This window comes from Macadamia integrifolia, chromosome 8 (assembly GCF_013358625.1).
Source record: "Macadamia integrifolia cultivar HAES 741 chromosome 8, SCU_Mint_v3, whole genome shotgun sequence".
Classification (NCBI taxonomy): Eukaryota; Viridiplantae; Streptophyta; class Magnoliopsida; order Proteales; family Proteaceae; genus Macadamia; species Macadamia integrifolia.
The window spans coordinates 6,803,293-6,820,324 of record NC_056564.1 but is presented as its reverse complement, the minus strand read 5'-3'; the positions used below and the strand labels follow the sequence as shown (position 1 = coordinate 6,820,324).

Genomic DNA, 17,032 nt, shown 5'->3' with positions numbered 1-17,032 from the left:
TTCTCACGTATACTGAACATCTTTCATAATTGATATATTGCACACAGAGAGAGAGAGAGAGAGAGAGAGAGAGAGAGAGAGAGAGAGAGAGAGAGAGGTTACTATTACAATAATGTAAACAATAACAATAGAGGTAGACTGAGGTGGGCTTAGAAAAGAAGATAACTGGATTGAGCAGGTCAACCCCAGCATGTGAAAGGTGGAGTAAATTAGGGTTTTAAGAATTGCTTGAAAAACAAACAAGCTTAACAGGTTGATTAACGCGTTGGAGAAGGGGTCGGTGCCTGCTCTCTGTCTTCCAAACATTTCAATAACGAATCTTATTTAGCATTTCGGTGAAGTTAGAAAATTTTTGTTGTTATATATATATTCACATGGAGGCCAGTGCAAGGAAGTGATTTGTTCATATGGGAAGAATACAAAAACTCATATTATTACTAAGATCATTCTTCTTCTTCTTCGTCTTCTTCTTCTTCTTCTTCTTCTTCTTCTTCTTCTTCTTCTTATTTTTTTAATTCTTCTCTCTCCTTAATTACATTAATGTGTCGAATCCATGTACTGTTCCAGAGAAAAATAAAACAAAGGACATCACCTGACTTAAAGATTCCTCTTTTGATTTCTTTAATTTGGAAGCATTTCCAAAGTCAAACTCACCCCCAACCACCCTTTACTCCTCTTTTTCTTCTTGTGTGTTTCTTGGGTTTTAAACTGTTTAGATTTTTCTTCTATCATTTTCTACCAGATGGTGATGGGAATGTGACTTCCCCTAGTCTTCACACTCTTTGGTTTTGTCATTTTGAAATATTTGTCTCCCTCTGGCTATGTATTGGCTGTGTCTAAAGTGTAAACTATTATATGAACCCTCAATTTGTCACTATCTAGTTAGCTAGTTATTTTATTACATTAGATAATCCTTTTCTGACCTACTTCTGTTGAGAATTTTTTAGTATTTTCCCCACCTCTCTCAATGCCCCGCATTAATCATAAATTTAATCTAGACATTAGTTTCTTTACTTAGAAGTGAACACTTGTGTCTAGTATTAGAATAATCTGTGATCTGTACTTTTCTGTACAAATGGTAAAAATATAATCCAATATAACACATGGTATATATAATAGAGATGGGTTCTTGCAAATATATTTTTGATCATTAAAATCAACCCCAATGAACCTGTTAAGTTTGTCTCGAATTCTTGACCCATTTTGAAGATTGATCCGATTCAACATATTTTAGTGGCGACCTGAATGGGAAGTTTTCTGAGATCTGTGATGGAAGCAAAGGGACCGGATTGACTGTGACCCAATGGGTCGACCAACGACTTGGAGTATATATAATGTACTGTTCCTTGTTGAGAAAGTCATTGTATTTTGGGGTTTTTTCGAGCTAGGGTTTCAGGGCGAGTTTTCTCGCCTCTGCTTGGGTGTAATCTCTCTTATGAATAGTGAAACATCTTATTCTTCGCCCGATGACGTAGTACACCACACTGGTGTGTGAACCTCATTAAATCTCTGTGTTGTGCGGATCTATTGTTTCTTTATTTTTCTTGCTTCTTGGTGTTTGATCTAACCGAACCCTTATTAGAATTGATGATAAGCTTATTACCATTTGATGTAGAGACATTTTACATTTTTGACTCCACATAACAATACAATAGAAATGATAATCATAACACAATCACGGTTCAGTGAAACAGAGAGAAAAGATTAATAATTCATCAAACCAATCTTTTTTCTTTTTCTTTTTAAGTTAAAAGCTATGAGCCAATCTAGGGTTAATAATTCATGAAGCTTCCTTGTTGGAATTAATGCATAAGATGAGAGGGTGTGGTGTGGGAGTTAATGAAGCTGAAAATGATTAAGAAAAGACATATCTGAAAGTACATAACAAGACAAATTAGACCTCTCTCTGTGTTTCAATCTCGATCTTTGCTTCTTTTCGAGAGGAGTCAAATATGGCAGCCCTTTTCTCTTTTGAGGGCTCGAGGATATATTGCTTCCAAAGTGAAGGTTGCTTGGTCCATATCTCTTCTCTTTCTCCTTCTCCATCTTCTTCTTCTTCTTCTTCATCTTCTTCTTCCTCTTTTTCCTAAACTATTAAATTATGTAAATCGAGGCATTTTGCTTCTGTTAAAGGCTAGCAAAGTGGTTAATGGCCGTTGGTCAATAGTTTATTTATTTACCCACGACATAAACTTGTTAATCAAACTATATATTCAGTTGTGAAATTCAAGATCTATGTCATATGTTTATTTTTACATTAATGCATAGAAGGCATCTTCGAACACTAGAATAGCCTAGTGGTGGCAGCTTTGCCTTGAAGTCATGGGATCGAATCCTGTAATACACTCCGTGTGTGTAGATGTGTGTGTAGGAGTAGGTGGCCGTTGGCCCTACCAGCACCCAGTTGTCTGGCCATTGGCCAAAAGATGGTATGCTAGATGTATAGTAGTATATATATATATATATATATTTTCACAAGTAGTAATATATCCACTCATAAACAATGGGTAGCTTTTGAAAGGGATCAAATTATCCTTCACCAATAGTGAAGAGAGTGGGATCTCTTAATCCACAGGTTCTGGTGGTTGGATGGGAATCCTAAAATAGTGCCAAAGGTATTTTAGACTTTGTACAATAGAAACATAGGGAATAATGACACCCGAATTGACAGATTCTCTTCACTCAATTTTTTTTATTCACCATGTTAAAAATTAAGAGCCCTTAGGTTTCAAACTGCATAAGCTGAAGAGCTAAATATTTGCCATTTTCCATTTTCCTCTCCCTCTAATCCTCTCTTCAAAATATTAGTAGTTTATTTTTTACAAAATTAATGCTTAATTAGTATTATGGTCCTAATTTAAGCACCACCACTTCCTTCCCCCAACCCCCACTAAAAGAAAGAAAGAAAAAAAAAAAAAAAAAAAAAGAATAGGACCTCCATGGCCATGTTGCATATAAACTCAACTGATTAGTTAACTGTTTAATTCAAGCTGACATTACCATTTTCTCCTAAGCATTCTTTAGGAAACTCGTTTCACTCCTATATATAGCTCCATACATTTATCAGAAAAATTCAAACTTCCAATAAGGGGTAGGATGTCACAAGAGTTCACGAGGAACATATTTCTATCTTGAGTAAAAATTCCTTGGGACAAAAAGGTAAATTCATTTTCCTTCATCATTTATTGAGCTTCAAGTTTGCTTTAGATACCTAAACCCGGATCTTGGGCTGCTTATGGGCTTGGTAGTTAGTCAGTTTTTGTTAGTTTTGCTTTTTGTCTTTTTTATCTTTATTAGGTTTTGTCTTTTGTCCTTGTTTGATCAGTATCAACTTTTAAGCAGCAACTTTGGTTGATATCTTTATCAAGAACTAATTAAACATTGGTTTTATTAATCACAAAGGAGTTGACCTAAGATACCACATTAAGGTTAGGGGGTCCAACCCAATCCGGGCAATTGAGGTTCCGTAGAGCCACTCCCTTTCCCCTACCTTCTCCCAATTCACCTTATTTGCATGCGTAGACATTTTGGTTCCATTTTTGTCCCCCATTGATTCACTAAATTTGTACTTATATGGAAAGGATTGTCTAAATAATACCTCTATGGGTATATTTAATAACGTAATATTCTTTTAATTGCCCATTGTTTTATTCCTACAACTTCTTTCAATTTGGAATAAAAAAGGATTTTAAAAAATAATTAAAAACAACTTATTCTTATATCATTATTGAAAGATATCATTGTCTTGTAGATTTTTTAAGTTTACATGTGAAATGATATAATTACCTTAACTAAAAAAAAAAGCATATTATACTAAAAAGATAAGAAAGTAAAATTACAAATTATTTGACACCTTAAAGGATATCAATAAGAATATCCATTTATATACCTATTTTTATTTTCTTCCAATTCACCAAAATAGTAGTTGCTAGAAAATTTGAAGTTATAAGTACTTAAACAGAAAAAGATAAAACCTTTTGAATTTCTAACTTTTCCTTGATCTACTAGAAGTGACTTTATTTTACTTATTTTTTAATTTAAAATTCAGATTTTATATTATTTACCTAAAAATCCGATTCCAAATTTCCACTATTCTTGTAAGAACTAATAGGTCTAAAAAGTATCAAATCAATATTGATATATCGTGTATTTGTTGATATTAAGTTTTTTTTTTATTTTATTTTATTTTTATAATGCCCTTGATCTGAGTCTTAGCTATTGGAATTGGAATACATTCGGCAGCGGATCACAAATGTTGGTTATTTTCTCTATCTAATGAATGAAAAGTACGTTTTGAAATTGTTTGCCTCCACCCCCTCAATATATGCTTCAACAAGAATCAAACAAGACTAGATTGATACAATAGAAACCTTTCTTGTTGATATGTAGAACTCCTAGGCCCTTGTTCACTTGTCAAGTTTGAGTCTTATTGTAGTTTTTCACATTAGCAAAAATAAACTTTAAAAATCTAATGTTATCACAGAGTGCATAGTAGCGTTGGAATACCGCAAACATGCATAGACATACATGAAAAATACATATCAAGACATGATAGGATACTATATTCAATAAGGAACTAAAATTTAGTACATTGCCACATCAGCTATTTATGTGGCAATGTTTAAAGTAGGTATGAAAGGAAGGTTCTTACGATAGGCATGTAACCTTTTTTCCAAAACTCCTAAAATAAGAGAAAAATTCATTTGTTTGGTCTGTTCATCTCATGCAAGCAAAATAAAAATGTGACAATTATGACTATTTTGGATACTAATACATGCCTTGGATTAACCATTTGTATTTGAGTCTGATTCAATCAAATAGCCTCTTTCTCCATGCATTTTTAGAATATCTGATCACTACTATACATTCTCCCATGATCCTGATTTTCAAATATTTATTATCTTTTTTTTTTTGGTAATGAAACATTTATTTTGTCACGAAACAACTTTGTATGGGTTGAAACTTACATGTGCTGGAATCTACTTTATGATTTAACCAAAAAAAGGGGGTTCTTTTTGTAAACAGGGTGGTAACAATAATTTTCTTCCTATTTCTCACCCTTCATTACTTTATCTCTCCTTTTTAGTGGGGTGATTACTTTAGTAATTTCCTCTCCCTCTCACAAGCCCCTTCTTCTCCGTCGGCGAGCCCTGGCCCTACGACTCCCTGCCCCCAAATCCCCCTCCCCCTGCAACTCCCCACTCTCCCTGCTCCCGGCGTCCCGCTGCCCAAATTGGTGTTCGTTCCAGACCACGACAGAGCGGGCCAGGCGATGGTTGAATTGGGGACTCAGTTAAATTCCTACTCGGCTAGTGGTGTTCCATTTCAAAGCAAACCTGGAACCTCGAGGGTTAAATTGAAACGTTCGATCCAAGTCCATGTAAATTCCCTCAAGAAAAGAAAACCTTTACCCAGGAGGAGGTTTTTCCAACGAGTGACGCCACCAAATCGAACATGGTTCTGTCAAGAAACCCGATTCCAAATTGAACCCTCGTAGTAGGGAGGGAGCTGAATGGGCGGATCGAATCGAGGTTGCGGAATGCGTAGAGGAGGTAACACAGGAAAATCATGTCCAATTAATTTGTAGCTCTGAAGGATTTTTTGGGGGGCATTCAGGTTCATGAAGAAGGAGAGACAACGGGTGCCATTCCCCCCAATCCTTGGCTCATCGACATCTTGGTGGGTACTTAGAGAAGTGACCGGAGATTTCCTGAAGAGACCTGACTCCTTCGATTCAGGCACCAACCGCTAGAACAGCATCCCAAAGAAGTTGTACCAGGTTGCAGGGGTCAATGATTGGGTAATCCCCTCCCCAACCTGGAATTCCAGTCCCAACCCTTTTTGCAAAACCAGAACCGGAATTCCTATCCCCACCAAGTAATCCTCCTCTGCCCTTGACAAAGATCTTAACACCGTCAACCTCGATGCCACTGCCAACAATAACAATAAGGTCGGAGAAGGGGGAAAAAAATCATCTACAATTCCGTGCAATACCACCTTTAAGTGGTGACACATGTATTGATACCAATACAATGGCCCAGATCTGATTTAAATGTCTTTTCACAGATTTAATGTTTTATTAGTTGTACCAGATCTGGGCCATTGTATTGGTATCAATACACATGTCACCGCCTGAAGGTGGTATTACACGGAATTGTAGACGATTTCAACCCCGGAGAAGGGACCTATTGCAGGAGAAGCAGGTGAAAGAGAAGAGGGGAAGTTAGTCATGTTATGAAATTACATCAATAGACATTCTATCACAGTGCCACATCATTGTGTGGTGGACAAAGAAGGTCCACCCCTAAAAATTACAAATTCTGTTTGTCACCCAGCCTATCAAGTCTCACCCTTACAATAAATGGGATCTTCAAGCTGTAACCAAATTGGTCACAAATTAAACCGTATCCATAGCACTAATTCTACATGCATGGCAATTCAGATGAGGCCAATTCTACCCCCGCCCCACCTCCACCACCCAACCCCCCAAAAAAAAAAACAAAAAAAAAAACAGCAAGGGCATGATTCTGTTATTGCCAGATCATCAGGAAAGAATGGGGGATATAGGTATTGATGTTTTGGGTGAATTGGAAGGTATTTTGGGCAATCAAGAGGATGACAAGAAACTACTTGGAGAGAACACCAGTGGTACCACATCATCGTTCCAGATATCCTGAAATTTATACGGTATCCATCTGAAAAAAAAAACAATTGTACTCTAGCTACAGCTATATCTACTTGGGAATTTTAAATGTACACAGTATAAATATAACACAAATTCTTTCATCGAAACTCAGGTGAGCATCTCATTCTCTCCTAGGTCTTAACTAAATACTTTTAAGGATAATTTACAACGTCACCCATTGAAAAATGTCATTATTATAAGAACACCTTCTCTTTACCCTATTAATTAAAACTCATGTTTTTACCAAATCCTCTTCACCCCTACCTCTACTCGGCTCACCTTCACCGTGCCCTCATCAACAGATACTCTCCCCCATTTCCTCCCAAATGTATGACTTTTCCCTTGTAGGAAAACTAAAGTCTCACTGTCGCCGACGGCATTAATGGCATCCAATACAATATTGAGAAAGCTCACTGCTAGAACGTCACCATTCGGTCCAAGACTATATTGTCATAGCAATATTTGTTGGTTGTTTGATCGCTGTCGTTCTTCTGCTGCTTCTCTGCTTTCGTTCGTTTCAAAGTTCGAACGGGGAATGGGAAGATCGGTGCTACAGAGAATTAGGAGAGAGAAGACAGATTTCGTTCATGCAGATGCAGGTAAGTCAACTGAGACTAGGAATCGGAGCACAGAGACTAACGTTTCTGGCGGGAGTCAGAGATCGTCATCGGATGTATCTATCGAGAATCCAAATACCAGAGGGGGAGAAATGTAAAAAAACCAAACCAAGATTCGAAAATAGCAGGCGATTCATCATCAGCAATAAACACAATCGGAGCCCTCTAAAGATAGATTGGAAGAAATAAGGAGCAAGAGATACGACAGAGTGGTTATTCGTTCGAAAATTTACTTGATAAATCCCTCTTCCAATGAGGAAATATCAGATGCCAAAGAGCTGAAAGATCCAAGAGACCAGAGTTCTAACGATATTGATGATGCCTTTGAAGTTTGAAGTTGCAGAGGCAATCGCTAAAACTACAAGATCTACCGACCGTTTCAAATTTTTTTTTTTTCCCCTGCTAGAACTGGAAAATTGGAAACTATCAAATTATCTGTTGCTCAAAAAAAGGAAAAAAAAGAGGGGAGCTCGGAGTATTCGCCGTGGCCAAGGGAGATGGTAAAAGCAGCTCCATGGTCATCAACCCAAGCTTTGTCATGTACTTGTGGAGGAAGTTGCAGACTTTTTAGAGAGTTTTATAGTCTCTAGCTCTATTTTGGATCCTCGGTGCTCTAAACAATCGTGGTGCTCCCAACGTGAAGGTATCAATTTGGGGTTAGTGTCAGGGTACACTAGCTTTTGGATTGGGGATGGGGACTAATTAGATGAGTATTTTAGCTCCTTCACATTTAATAAGGCCATTTTGGTATTAAAAAAAATATATATATTAACTGGCATCAGCATATAAGGTATATTCTGTAATAGTAATTAACGGTAGGGGGTCTGAATCTAATTTAGTATTATAGAGGGGGTGTTCTTATAATAATGAAATTCTCTAAGGAGTGGCACTGTAAATTATCCTACTTTTAATGGTATCAGATCTATCAAACCCATTACATCAACAATACATTTCTATACAATAACCCAAAAGAAGTATCATACATGCCACATATATTGCCACTCAAACAAAGGACAACACATGAGGTGGAGTGTTAGGAATAATCCTCAGTTGAAAACTTTTGGGACATTAGAAGCCTTCATATATTAGCTGGAACTCTTCACCTAAAAACTTTAACTTTTATAGAACGTGAGGGATTCTCTACAAAAGAAGTAGCTCAAAGAAGAAAAAAAAGACCACAACAACAACGGTGATTATTACTAGATTGTGACATTGGATCACATGGTATCTCCCATTTCATTATTTTTCAAGGAACTTTCCTTATTCCAAGAGGACAAATCAAATTTGGCGTGTTTGAATCTCTCTTCCACCATCCCCTCCCGAAAAAAAGAAAAAAAGAGAAGAAAGCTAATTTTTCTGCCACCCGGTACAGAGGAGAATATATGAAACATTACACACAATAAGCCACAATTCACAACCAATACCTATAACACAGTTGAGTAACCTTGCAATTAGCATTATAATAATAATTGCCATCTGTATTCGTTCATAGCACTTGTAATATACAAGTATCAGATACATAAATTACAGAACTTGAGAAGTAGATTTATATCAAACATAAACTAGAATCACACAATTTCAAGAAGGGTTTACATCATTAACACCCCCCACCCCCTCTTCTGAGAAAAAATAAAAATAATAAGGATTTCTCAGAAATCTAACCAATTATTGGCAGGTATATCCATCAATTTTACAAAGGATGCAAACATATCGAATCCATCTAAAACATAAAATGCCCTACCATAATACTAAATGCTTTCAAAATCTATACAACACTTACTAACAAAATTACAAATATGCAAATCACATGCATAAGTTTGTTTTAGCTAAGCTACAAAACAAAATCGATACATAATCATTTGTTATGTTCTCATTGAACCACACTCCCATTAAAAGAAACAGAATTATTACGTTTAAATCGACATGTATGTATGTATGTAAAGATAAAGTAAAGGATACAGAAAGAAAACTTACAATGTACTTATGGTCAAGTTATACACTTATTTTAGACTGTATGGTTCCCTCTAAAATTCTGGCCAGATCATAGAATTATATATACATCAGAATGAAAGACTAAAAGTTTGCTTTGCTTTTCTACTCCCACTCACTACCCTGGCTATTCTAGCTTCGGTTCAAAATAGAACTCTTTCCCTTTGTCCATCCCTTTATTAGATAAAAGGGCACTACTATCATGCAGTATGTGCCAGATAAAAAACAATATTAAAAGAAGAAAGATCAAATAGCTTTTGTGAAGGGAGGCAATCTATATCCAATCCCACCAGCTTTTATTCTCCCCAAGCTTGAATTGGCATAAGTCAACTTGTCTAATAATTGGATTGGGTACAACGACCAGGGTTCAATTCCAACCGACAGAAGTCTTCTATGTACCTTTGACAACCAATAATAATGTTGGGAGAATTATCCAGCTGCTGGCAAAACCCATCAACATGACAAACTTGAATGAAGAATTTGAGACTGGAAATGCCTGGGGGAACCACAAGATCAGAAACATAGAAAGCTTGCACATGTGCTACACCAAGATAGTCCTTGATTTCTCCAAGTGTCGCATCCACAGCCTCATTTTCTGCAATTTTCTTGACGTACATAATATATTTAGCGAACACAGAACTGTCCCCTCTTTTCAATTCCCACACAATCTTAATACTCACTGTCCTGGTACCTTGAGAATTTGAGGCCCATAAAATATCCTGAACCTTGACCTCCCAACAAGTGGAAGGTGGGAAGTCTTTCTGCTCATAATTTCTAATGCTGATATGACCGAGAGAAGCATGATAAACTGAAGGACTAGTAACCAAATTGGCAGTTTGGTCACCTGACTTGTGGTCTGGCTGTAATCTCAATTCATTAAATCCAGGCTTTAACTTATAGCAGACAACACGAATTTCTGTCAAGGTGTAACCATTCATTGCGATGCTAGCCTCATGTATAATCCATCCTGGTGCTGCCTCAGTTTTGCTTTTCACATGTGTCATAACAACTTTATCAAATTTGCTTGAGAACTGGTTCATGTTTTCTAAGGAGCTCCCCAAGCAAGCAAGAAGGACCGACTTTTTTCCATTTGTGACAGAAACTAATTCAAGAACAAGCCCCAAAGAAGAGCTCCCATCTGATCTCACCTGCATGAAAATATGATGACAGTTTAAGGGACTGGACAAAGGTAAGTTACTCAACCTAGATAGTGATTGTGTTCAAGTATTGCTAGAGTGCTGGTTAAGAAAGTCAAGATTTGTTTTTTGAAAATCGAAGTCAAATACTCAGGTTAGCTTTAGAGGATCTTTAATATATTAGATTTTACAGTATTCAAGTATTGATGGGTGGAACCTCCTCCGCAGAAATCTACATGAATTCTAATATGAGGAATGTAGAGTGGCAGGGTACGGTTAGACATTGGCCTTACTCTTACCCTTGTAGGTAGTTGTAACCTTTTACCCTGGGACTTCCAACTCTCGCTCCTTTGAGAAGATTTGGAATGCCATCTACATTGATGTTAGCTCCAAACTTAGATGCATCCCTCAGCGTAGGATCTTTGATACCCCAAGGAACAAGTTAATTGTTGTCTCCTGGGGCCTCCCTCTCTATCTTTTTTATCCCCCACCCAACCCGCTTTGATTGCCCCCTTGGTTGTTTTCTAGCTAGGGCCCCCGCTTTTGTGTTATTTTGTGCTGGCCCTTGGGTTTAGCTTTTGGGCTGTGCCCCCCCCCCCCCCCCTTCCCTCTCTTCCCCTTCCCTTCCCCTCCCCTCCCCTTGTATATATCTCTCCTACTGGTAATGAATTCATTTATTTATCCAAAAAAAAAAAAAAACCCTTTTACCCTAGGAGTAGGATAAGAGCAACAACAACAACTACAAAGCCTTGTCCCAACTTAATGGGGTTGGCTACATGGATCCAAGTAAGGACAAAGAAAATGAAAAGTAAAAGTGAAAGGAAACAGATGATCAAAAATCGTAACGAAGTAGAACACAACTAGATGGGTCCACTACCTGGATCCTAGCCCTCCAATCTCCTCTATTCAAGGCCATATTCGGGACAAGGCCTAATATGTGAATGTATTTCCTCACTATTTCTCCTATGGTCATTTTTGGCCTGCCCCTAGCTCTTTTAGATCCTTCAATCTGGATCAGATACTCCTCCTTACTGGTGCATCCAATGGCTTCCGTTGAACATGGCTATACCATCTCCAACAATTTTCCCAAATCCGCTCTAATACGTTTATTCCTTACCTTTATCCTTCCTAGTTTTCCTGCACATCCATCTTAACATCCCCATCTCCGCTACACAGCTTATCAATATGCCGCTTCTCAACTACCCAACATTATGCCTCATGTATTATAATCGGGCGTACGATTGTCCTATAGAATTTTCCTTTAAGTTTTACAGGTACACGTTGGTCACACAAAACTCCAGACGCACTTCTCCACTTCGTCCTTCTCTCTTTAATTCTATTTGACACATCATCCTCTATATCGCCTTCTTTATTTATGATGGATCACAAACATCTAACATAATCACTTTATGGTATCCCCCTTCCTTTAATAGTCACTGATCTGGGAACGTCTAGCTCAGTAAGAAAACAGAAGAGCCCTCATTTTGAAATCCGAAGCACAGCTTCTTCTAATGCCATAAGGGGTGCCCTCAACCAACAAAGAGGCAGGGGTTGGGTTCCTGAGGGGGAAGAGGTCCCCCATGATTCTCTGTTTGATGAAGCCCAGCAACAACAGTGGGCCATGTATGAATTCCACCACTTTCTGGAGAAAGCATGTATGGCTGGGCGAAGGTTGCTCAAAAGCCTTTTGGCGGAAACCGACACCTATAGCTGGCTTTGGCAATTGCACTTTCCGCAAGCCCTATGTTGGTTGGGAACAAGGAAGCTTGAGTGAGCACTTCATTCCCACAGTAGAAAGGAGCTTTCCTAGATGTCAGGCGGGGAATCCTCATTGTGTACTACCTAGCCGACTCTCTTAGTGTATCACTAGAGTCTATCTAATGTCTCCTAATGCAGCTACAGAGGGCAATGCTCGGCCAGAACCACACGTGCAATTTTCCCTACATGTGGCTTGTTCGTGATAACTTCTTCGGATTTGCATGAACTAGCAGACTAATCACTAAGTGGGGATGCTCCGTCATACCTCTGGTTTCTTTCCAACCTCCTATCTGCCCTATTACATAAGGGCTTCATCTAGCTGCATCAGACTACATAGCCTGAAGCTCATTTCTTCAGAATCTGCTAGCTGCTTCAAAAGGCTAGCGTGACCGTCTTATTCGTTTGCAACAATAGGACTAAAAAGAATCATAATTCGGTTAATAGGCCACTGATCGGCATCTAAGACTGAGTGAGGGGCCGGGAAGCGCGTACCAATGGTTAACTTATAGCAGCACTGAGCAACATCCAACAGCTCCTGTCCTTCTGGTTTGCACTAAAGTACTAAGTAGCCCTTGAGGAGTCCATTTATTCTCTCCATTCTAGCAAAGCCAAAAAACGTAAGTGCCTAGCCCAGCAAGAAAAGGCCTACTGCTATATAAAGACAATTTGTACCTCAACCTAAAGAAGCAAGGGTGCTCGTAGATCATCTATATACAATGGCTAGCGCGCCAGAATAAGGTGAGCCAACGGCTCGCTTTTGTTCTGCAGAGAGTCAAGCGCACGCCAGAACCAAGTTGAAAACTACAACGCGCATGTTAGCACAACGGTGCTCATAGATCCTCGAGCGATGAGCTCAGATGAGTAGCTAGGCCAGCAATAGTTGTTCCCCCTGTCTCGTTCATATTAGGAATCACTTGCTGGTCGTGTTGGAACAATCCCACTTTGAAAGCTCAACCTCGGGAGAATTAGTTTCGCCGTCCAGTGACTTGGCACACAAAGACCGTTAGCGGCACTGTGGAATACATTCGTTCACTCCTCACTCTACTAAAGCAAAGTGATTATTGATATCCGACTGCCGGAGGGAGTCTATAGACTGAACTGAAATCTACACTCTTTCTTGTGTAATGAGTAGCTACTAGTTAGAATGCATTCTCCCCTTTTTTGGGGGTACTCGGACACCGGGAGAGGGATTGAACTCCTGGGCTAACCAAAGGCTAGTTCCTCCATGCAGGAGGTAGCGCTTGCCATAGTCTTCTTGTCTACTAGGATAATAGGAGCAAGACAGGAATGAGAGTCTCATCAGCTCATGTTGGAGAATCAGTGAAAATAGCAGATTTAGGCCGAAACAAGGATGTTAGACATGAAATCAATGGTTTCGGGAAGGGTGCTCGTAGATCAGCTCACAAACCTATTACTAAGACGTGTTAGCATGCTTTGACGCGGGAGCGCGCTTATAGGTTGCGCGCTAATGCCCGTTTATATAGTGGTAGGACTTTTCTTGCTGGGCTAACGCATCATTATCCATCGTAGGGTAAGGGCAAAGGTTAAAATATGCCACTGCCCTCCCTCGGAGGGTTAGGGTAAAAGATTTGCTCCGGCCCTCCTAAATAGCCATTTACTCACATAAAAATGCTAAATAAGTAAATGCTATATTCCATATTATGCATTATATATACCATACATAATACATACATATTTTATTTAGCCCAACGTTCATATTTTAGGCCCATTCCCAGTATAAATCCAAGTCCAATATGTGAAGGAATAATGTAAATATTGGTAACTTGTGTAAGGAAATTAAGTGAACCAGAATTTAATATAGCTTTACACACCTTACCTGCTGCTACAGGTTAATGTTCTAAACTTGTACTCAAGATCAACCATTCAGGTGGCGGTAACCTGTCCAAACCCCAGACGGACTGGCAGCATTAAAAGGGGCTGCTTGATGGCAATGAAAAATGACAACCCAAACACCCCCCCCCCAAAAAAAATAAAAAAATAAAAAAATAAAAAAAAAGGTCCAGTAAAATGGTTTATAGCATACTATTAAATAGTTCACTGCTTTAGGTGGCTGCAAAATTGAATCCAGTTATTGTAGTGTTCCTGATTAAGGATTGATCAAACTGCACAAGGGTTCAATTCCAGGGCAACAAGTCCAACCAGAAGGAACAAACTGGGTTTCAAAACACTAGTACACTAGTTATTGCCGTTTAGGGGAGAACTGCAGCCATGGGTTCAAACTCCAAACCAGCTGAATGACTTGTCAATAGACTCGTGACTAGAATTATGGTTAAGATGCATGTACGATACAACATGTGAAAATTGAGGACTTTTGACAAGCCCATATTATATGCTGTGTGGACATCTCCATTTGGCGTAGTATATTTCCCATCCAAAGCAACATGAAAAATTAGATTGTCAAAATCATCCAAAACGTTAGATTTTGACAAAGCAGGGCATGAGATCCATTAAGTGACGGAGAAAGTTCCATAGAATTCTTATTGCATCTACTTGTATGTCAGGACATATTTTTTATTCAGCTCATATACGGTAAGAGCTCCCCGTAATAATGATTTGGCCTCAGGCCCTGATCAGTGATATTCTAATTAGATCTTAGAAAATGGAAACTTATTCAAAACATATCCTTACACTGGTTTAATAAACACAAGATAATTGTCCAAGATGCCTCAAATCTACTAGTCAGTACCGCAAATGAAGTGCTTACAGAATATGTAAAATGGACTGGTAGATCAGCCAATGGTAGTTTCCCGCAAAAAATCCGTGTCGTGAAATAAGCAGTGTCTTCAAGAGTCCCTTTAAATGTGATGTTCCCTCCTCCACTATAAGATGCATCCTTAAAGCTACCAGTCGCAAATAATTACTTATTCAAACAGAAATTTTCCATTAAAAAGAAAGTTTCCGAAACAAAAAAGCAAAGATAAAAATAAATTTCCCCCCTAAAAGTTAATTTGTAGTGCAATTTCTTTTTGTTTTCCAGGAAAGCAGAAGACGAGAAAAACTTTGGACAGATGACATAAATTTTCCTAAGTGAATAATTCTGTGACAAACTCTCATCCTGGTAAGGACTAAGGAACAGAGAGACCAAATTTAAATGGTAGTTTTGAGAGTTAAATAAAATGTATGCTAATCTCATGAGCTTATTGCCATATTTTGCTTCTAACAGTAGAAAAATAAATGCATTTTCTTCCTAATCTCACATACCATGCATGAAGTTTACAACCTGCCTCAATAGTCAACAGTCCTAATATTTTCAGTAAATAAGGCCATCTCATGGGTGAGGCATTGTTAAGGTTAAAATTGTAACAAATTTAACCATCCCATTTAAGGCACAAGGTAGAAAGCCTAAAAGGAGAAAAGGCTAAAGTTCAGGAAAAGGTGCATATCAGGTGTTAGGATGCATCCAGGTGGAGGAAGTTTCTTCTAAGAAACTACAATATCTATGAAGCATAATTTCATTTGCTTGTTTATCTGCTTTACCACAAGACTAGATCCCATACACCTTGACATGAGATGCATTGAGTTGGAAGTATGAGAAGCATGATAAGTTGCCATAAATAAAAGGATATCAGTGGGGCAATAACATCTTACTTGACAAGGACCTGTAATGTGTTGAGTGTAGAATCCACACCATTGTCAAGGACAGGCTGCAAACAATTAATAAATAAATGATTTTGAAAGAGAGAGATTGAGCTTTAAGTAATGGAAAAGTCACTTGAGAATTATCAATAGCTTAACAGATTTTCGTGTATAAAGTTTTGGAGGCAGTTGAATGCATGCTAAAAAAAAATATCAAATGCTTAAAATTGCAGCTGATAGAATGCTATAGGAACAATATAGCATATTAGAGCATTTCTACAAAGCAATAAATTATGTTGTTATTTTCAAAGACGGATGGCATAAAGCAAGGCAGATCACTAGCCCAGAAAGCAAGGAATAAGTTTTGAGTGTGAAGTGTAAGCCTCATGTTCGACTTGACTAATAATGTGAGGCAAGCTCATGAAAATTAATGTCGTTCAAATTACTTGATACCCCTGCTACTGACCATCCAAGTAACAGTTGACATACTTCATGACATGATATGGACGAAATAGGCGAGTTATATGCACTTAAAGGTAGTGCGTGAAGATCAAATGGTTATGTGTATATGCGCATACAACAACAACAACAACAACAAACTGAGCCTTATCCCAACTTATGTGTATATGTACATACATATGTTGAATATTTTGTACCTTCAGATTCATGTTGGAAAAATAGATAGCCAAATAACTTTTAAAGTCTTCTTGTTTATTCATGGAACTTAATGATTTTCAGGAGATATGCACCATCTATAACATAGTTGGGCAGCTCAATGCAAACCACAATAGTTGTTTCAAAAAGGCGCAACATAAGCACCCCTCCTTATCCCAAGAATCAGCCCTACCAGGTCTATTCCTTTCCCAGCAATGAGAAAATTTTGCCTTCTAGTATGGAAATCCGTAGTCATGTCCTTTTTCGTGATATCTTGTTATGATTTGCTGGACCACTATGCATTTTGGGCCGCCCTCCTTTCCTGGGTAGCGTGCTTTCTTTGAGATTGGGTCTGATTGCCATGTTGTGGTCAGGCTTTTTCTTTTTTTAGTGTGTTGTGCTCATGGTTTAAAGTATCTCTGATACCGATACGATACCCTCCAATACGTATCTTAAATTTATCCGACCGATACAATACACACCGATACGATACATGAAATTTTTAAAATCCTTTCGTATCGATATACATCCTACTATACATACCGATATGCACCAATACACTATCGATGCGTACTGATACTCTATGGAAAATATAA

At 38.2% G+C, this 17,032-nt stretch overlaps 1 protein-coding gene across 2 annotated transcripts in view; it reads right to left on the bottom strand.

Moving 5' to 3' along the window:
• Window positions 1–9,191: 9,191 nt before the first annotated feature.
• The window catches only part of LOC122087573 (cytosolic endo-beta-N-acetylglucosaminidase 1-like), a 30,821-nt gene continuing 22,980 nt past the window's right edge, over window positions 9,192–17,032 (bottom strand). For both annotated transcript variants that reach the window (XM_042656748.1, XM_042656747.1), the window contains 3 exons: window positions 15,795–15,850; window positions 14,911–15,046; window positions 9,192–10,439 (listed from right to left, as the gene is read on the bottom strand). In XM_042656748.1, coding sequence (XP_042512682.1) covers window positions 9,627–10,439; window positions 14,911–15,046; window positions 15,795–15,850 — 1,005 coding nt within the window. In that variant the 3' untranslated portion in view covers window positions 9,192–9,626. The remainder of the gene's footprint in view (window positions 10,440–14,910; window positions 15,047–15,794; window positions 15,851–17,032) is intronic.